This window comes from Penaeus vannamei, chromosome 5, assembly GCF_042767895.1.
Source record: "Penaeus vannamei isolate JL-2024 chromosome 5, ASM4276789v1, whole genome shotgun sequence".
Classification (NCBI taxonomy): Eukaryota; Metazoa; Arthropoda; class Malacostraca; order Decapoda; family Penaeidae; genus Penaeus; species Penaeus vannamei.
In genome coordinates, this window is record NC_091553.1 from 7,637,006 (window position 1) to 7,642,005 (window position 5,000).

A 5,000-nucleotide genomic window follows, 5' to 3' on the forward strand; every position below is an offset into this window, starting at 1 on the left:
AGGAGGAAAGGGTTAAGGGACAGCAGGTGAGGAACGGGAAGGAGAAGGGACAGCAGGGAAGGAACGGGAAGGATAAGGGACAGCAGGTGAGGAAGGGGAAGGAGAAGGGACAGCAGGTGAGAAAAGGGAAGGAGAAGGGACAGCAGGTGAGGAAGGGGAAGGAGAAGGGACAGCAGGTGAGAAAAGGGAAGGGGAAGGGACAGCAGGTGAGGAAAGGGTTAAGGGACAGCAGGTGAGGAAGGGGAAGGAGAAGGGACAGCAGGTGAGGAACGGGAAGGAGAAGGGATAGCAGGTGAGGAACGGGAAGGAGAAGAGACAGCAGAGGAGGAAAGGGTTAAGGGACAGCAAGTGAGGAAAGGGAAGGAGAAGGGACAGCAGAGGAGGAAAGGGTTAAGGGACAGCAGGTGAGGAACGGGAAGGAGAAGGGACAGCAGGTGAGGAACGGGAAGGAGAAGGGACAGCAGGTGAGGAAAGGGAAGGAGAAGGGACAGCAGGGGAGGAAAGGGAAGGAGAAGGGACAGCAGGTGAGGAAAGGGAAGGAGAAGGGACAGCAGGTGAGGAAGGGGAAGAAGAAGGGACAGCAGGTGAGGAAGGGGAAGGAGAAGAGACAGCAGGTGAGGAACGGGAAGGAGAAGGGACGGTAGGTGAGGAAAGGGAAGGAGAAGGGACAGCAGAGGAGGAAAGGGAAGGAGAAGGGACAGCAGGTGAGGAAATGGAAGGAGAAGGGACAGCAGAGGAGGAAAGGGAAGGAGAAGGGACAGCAGAGGAGGAAAGGGAAGGAGGAGGGACGGCAGGGGGGGAAAGGGAGGGAGAAGGGGCAGCAGAGGAGGAAAGGGAAGGAGGAGGGACAGCAGAGGAGGAAAGGGAAGGAGAAGGGACAGCAGAAGAGGAAAGGGAAGGAGAAGGGACAGCAGGTGAGGAAAGGGAAGGAGAAGGGACAGCAGAGGAGGAAAGGGAAGGAGAAGGGACAGCAGAGGAGGAAAGGGAAGGAGAAGGGACAGCAGAGGAGGAAATGGAAGGAGAAGGGACAGCAGGTGAGGAAAGGGAAGGAGAAGGGACAGCAGGTGAGGAAAGGGAAGGAGAAGGGACAGCAGGTGAGGAAAGGGAAGGAGAAGGGACAGCAGGTAGGGAAAGGGAAGGAGAAGGGACAGCAGGTGGGCAAAGGGAAGGAGAAGGGACAGCAGGTGGGGAAAGGGAAGGAGAAGGGACAGGAGGTGGGGAAAGGGAAGGAGAAGGGACAGCAGGTGGGGAAAGGGAAGGAGAAGGGACAGCAGGTGGGGAAAGGGAAGGAGAAGGGACAGCAGGTGGGGAAAGGGAAGGAGAAGGGACAGCAGGTGGGGAAAGGGAAGGAGAAGGGACAGCAGAGGAGGAAAGGGAAGGAGAAGGGACAGCAGAGGAGGAAAGGGAAGGAGAAGGGACAGCAGAGGAGGAAAGGGAAGGAGAAGGGACAGCAGAGGAGGAAAGGGAAGGAGAAGGGACAGCAGAGGAGGAAAGGGAAGGAGAAGGGACAGCAGAGGAGGAAAGGGAAGGAGAAGGGACAGCAGAGGAGGAAAGGGAAGGAGAAGGGACAGCAGGTGAGGAAAGGGAAGAAGGGACAGCAGGTGAGGAAAGGGAAGGAAACGGGACAGCAGGGGAGGAAAGGGTTAAGGGGCAGCAGGTGAGGACGGGGATGGAGGAGCAGCAGATGGGAGGGGAGAATGGTCAGGTGAGGAAGGGGAAGAGGGGCATCAGGGGAGGGTCAGCAGGTGTATGGAAAGGATAGAAGGGTCAGTAGGTGGGGAAAGGATAGGATAGAAGGGTCAGCAGGTGGGGAAAGGATAGGATAGAAGGGTCAGCAGGTGGGGAAAGGATAGGATAGAAGGGTCAGCAGGTGGGGAAAGGATAGGATAGAAGGGTCAGCAGATGGGGAAAGGAAAGGATGGGATACAAGGGTCAGCAGGTGCGGAAAGGATAGGATGGGATAGAAGGGTCAGCATGTGCGGAAAGGATAGGATGGGGTAGAAGGGTCAGCAGGTGCAGAAAGGATAGGTTGGGTTAGAAGGGTCAGCAGGTGGGGAAAGGATAGGATGGGATAGAAGGGTCAGCAGGTGCGGAAAGGATAGGATGGGATAGAAGGGTCAGCAGATGCAGAAAGGATAGGATGGGATAGAAGGGTCAGCAGGTGCAGAAAGGATAGGATGGGATAGAAGGGTCAGCAGGTGCGGAAAGGATAGGATGGGGTAGAAGGGTCAGCAGGTGCGGAAAGGATAGGATGGGATAGAAGGGTCAGCAGATGCAGAAAGGATAGGATGGGATAGAAGGGTCAGCAGGTGCAGAAAGGATAGGATGGGATAGAAGGGTCAGCAGGTGCGGAAAGGATAGGATGGGATAGGAGGGTCAGCAGGTGCGGAAAAGAAAGGATAGGATAGAAGAGTTTGCAGGTGTGGAAAGGATAGGATGGGATAGAAGGGTCAGCAGGTGTGGAAAGGTTAGGATGGGATAGAAGGGTCAGCAGGTGTGGAAAGGATAGGATGGGATAGAAGGGTCAGCAGGTGCGGAAAGGATAGGATGGGATAGAAGGGTCAGCAGGTGCGGAAAGGATAGGATGGGATAGAAGGGTCAGCAGGTGCGGAAAGGATAGGATGGGATAGAAGGGTCAGCAGGTGCGGAAAGGATAGGATGGGATAGAAGGGTCAGCAGGTGCGGAAAGGATAGGATGGGATAGAAGGGTCAGCAGGTGCGGAAAGGATAGGATGGGATAGAAGGGTCAGCAGGTACGGAAAGGATAGGATGGGATAGAAGGGTCAGCAGGTGCGGAAAGGATAGGATGGGATAGAAGGGTCAGCAGGTGCGGAAAGGATAGGATGGGATAGAAGCGTCAGCAGGCGCGGAAAGGATAGCATAGAAGGGTCAGCAGGTGGGGAAAGGATAGGATAGGATAGAAGAGTTAGCAGGTTTGGGAAGGATAGGAAGGTATGGAAGGGTCAGCAGTTAGGGAAAGGATAGGATAGAAGGTGCAGCAGGTGTGGAAAGGATAGGATAGGATAGGATAGAAGGGTCAGCAGGTGTGGATAGGATAGGATAGAAAGGTCAGGTGTGGAATGGATAGGAGAGAAGGGTCAGCAGGGGTAAAAAGGATAGGATAGGATAGAAGGGTCAGCAGGTGTGGAAAGGATAGGATAGATGTACAGCAGGTGGGGGGAAGAGGAAGGAACAGAGGTGATAATTGGCAGCAAATATTTAAACATTTTCCCATCTGAGATATACGATTCTATTGGAAGTTAAGACCTATCAATTCAGATTTTAATATTTTAAAGTAATGAAAAGGAAAGTCGCCTCCCACCTTAGCGACAAATCTGACTTCCATTTTCTTCAGTTTCTTACTGAAAGAAAATCGCACGTATTTCCTGCGTTCATTTTCTTGAAGTGTTGGTCCCCTTCGTTTTCTTTCTTTTTAGGAGGGGGGGGGGGTCAGACAGGACGAACAGCTGGTGAGTGTTAATTAAGGAGTTTAGGAAGAGAATTTTACATTTATATTTTCACAGGTACGGGGACAAACTGGCGTACTTTGGGACCAATAACAGTGACGGATCCAATTTAAAATTTCCAGGTAAGGTCTGATAAGTTGAACTGTATTCACGTTGACAAATGTAGAGAATGTATGGTAAGAATGGATATCTTCACAGTACAAGAGATGTATTTATCCGGTTTTGAATATATCTTCTTCAGAAATTCATGAATGTATTTCTGACGAAACCTTTCAATACATCTCTTGTATTGTGAAGATATTCATTCTCATTCCTACATTTTCTACAGGTTACGATGGGGTTACAGAATCTTTCGCTGTAGTTACATTTTACAGATTGCATTTGCATAGACACGTATCCAATGAAACGCAGATATAATATAATCAATAAAATGTGTTCAAATGAAACCGAAATGGATGGGTTCAAAATGTCACATTCGTATTTGTTAAAGTAGTGTTTCATTTTGCATGTGTTTGTTAGTGTTTGCATGTAGATCATACATTTACGTGCATATATATTCATATATACATCTACACGTATATGTGTCTCTCTCGCTTTCATGTGTACAGAATTATTAAATAATGATAATTTCTCATCTTTATAAACATATGTATTCGTATTCATGTCCAGAATCTCTTATGTGTTTACATTTATAACGGGAAATATTACAAATCAAACCAGTACTTCTATTTCATAATTATTTATCATGATGAAATACTAAATAACCTGTACACGTTATATGTCTTGATGCCATTATCATGTTGCCAGTATTAAAACTGCTTTCTGAACCAGACTAATTCCTTTTTTAACTTCCAGGAATCAGCCTCGACGCAGCCAAGTACCTGACTGCGCTCAAGGGCGACTCGGGGCTGGGGGTCGTGGGGGTCGGCCTCGACACTCCGTCCCTCGACAACGGCGCCTCGACGACTTTCCCGACGCATGTGGAATTATTCGAACACAATATCTATGGCTTGGAGAATGTGGCCAACCTGGAGGTTTGTTTCCAGTTTGGTGCTGAAGTAAAAAAAAAGTCTTTTAATGAATTGAAGCTTCGAATCCATCCCACCCTTTAAAAAAATGTGGTATGAAGCAGATGTTCGAAGCGGGATTCGAAACATGTTTGACAAAAGTTTTGACCGTGGCAGTACCTGTTTCATTAACATCGCTGTGAGAAATTTATCTTTTTATTATCACTGATAGTTGTATCAGAAATCGGTCCTTGTCATCCTATGTATTGCTAAAGCACATTGTATCTTTGGTTCTTTCAGAGGCTTCCAGCCAAGGGATTCCACGTAACGGTGATGCCCATGAAGATTCGCGAGGGAAGCGGCGGCCCTGCCAGGATCTTCGCGAGCATCCCAGACGCTGACGACGTCGTCTCCGCTCACTTCAGCGGTCGCTCCGGCGCAGTCAAGTACCTGGCGCCCATCCTGCTCGTCCTCATCGCCGTGGTGCTTATTATAACCGTGTGACTTTTCTGTCTACTCGAGTGAA

General features: G+C 49.5%; 1 protein-coding gene across 2 annotated transcripts in view; it reads left to right on the top strand.

The window, feature by feature from the left end:
- Positions 1 to 5,000, top strand: part of LOC113801792 (uncharacterized) — a 42,150-nt gene that overhangs the window by 9,778 nt on the left and 27,372 nt on the right. For both annotated transcript variants that reach the window (XM_070121796.1, XM_070121795.1), the window contains exon 4: positions 3,525 to 3,589. In XM_070121796.1, the coding sequence (XP_069977897.1) occupies positions 3,525 to 3,589 (65 nt within the window). The remainder of the gene's footprint in view (positions 1 to 3,524; positions 3,590 to 5,000) is intronic.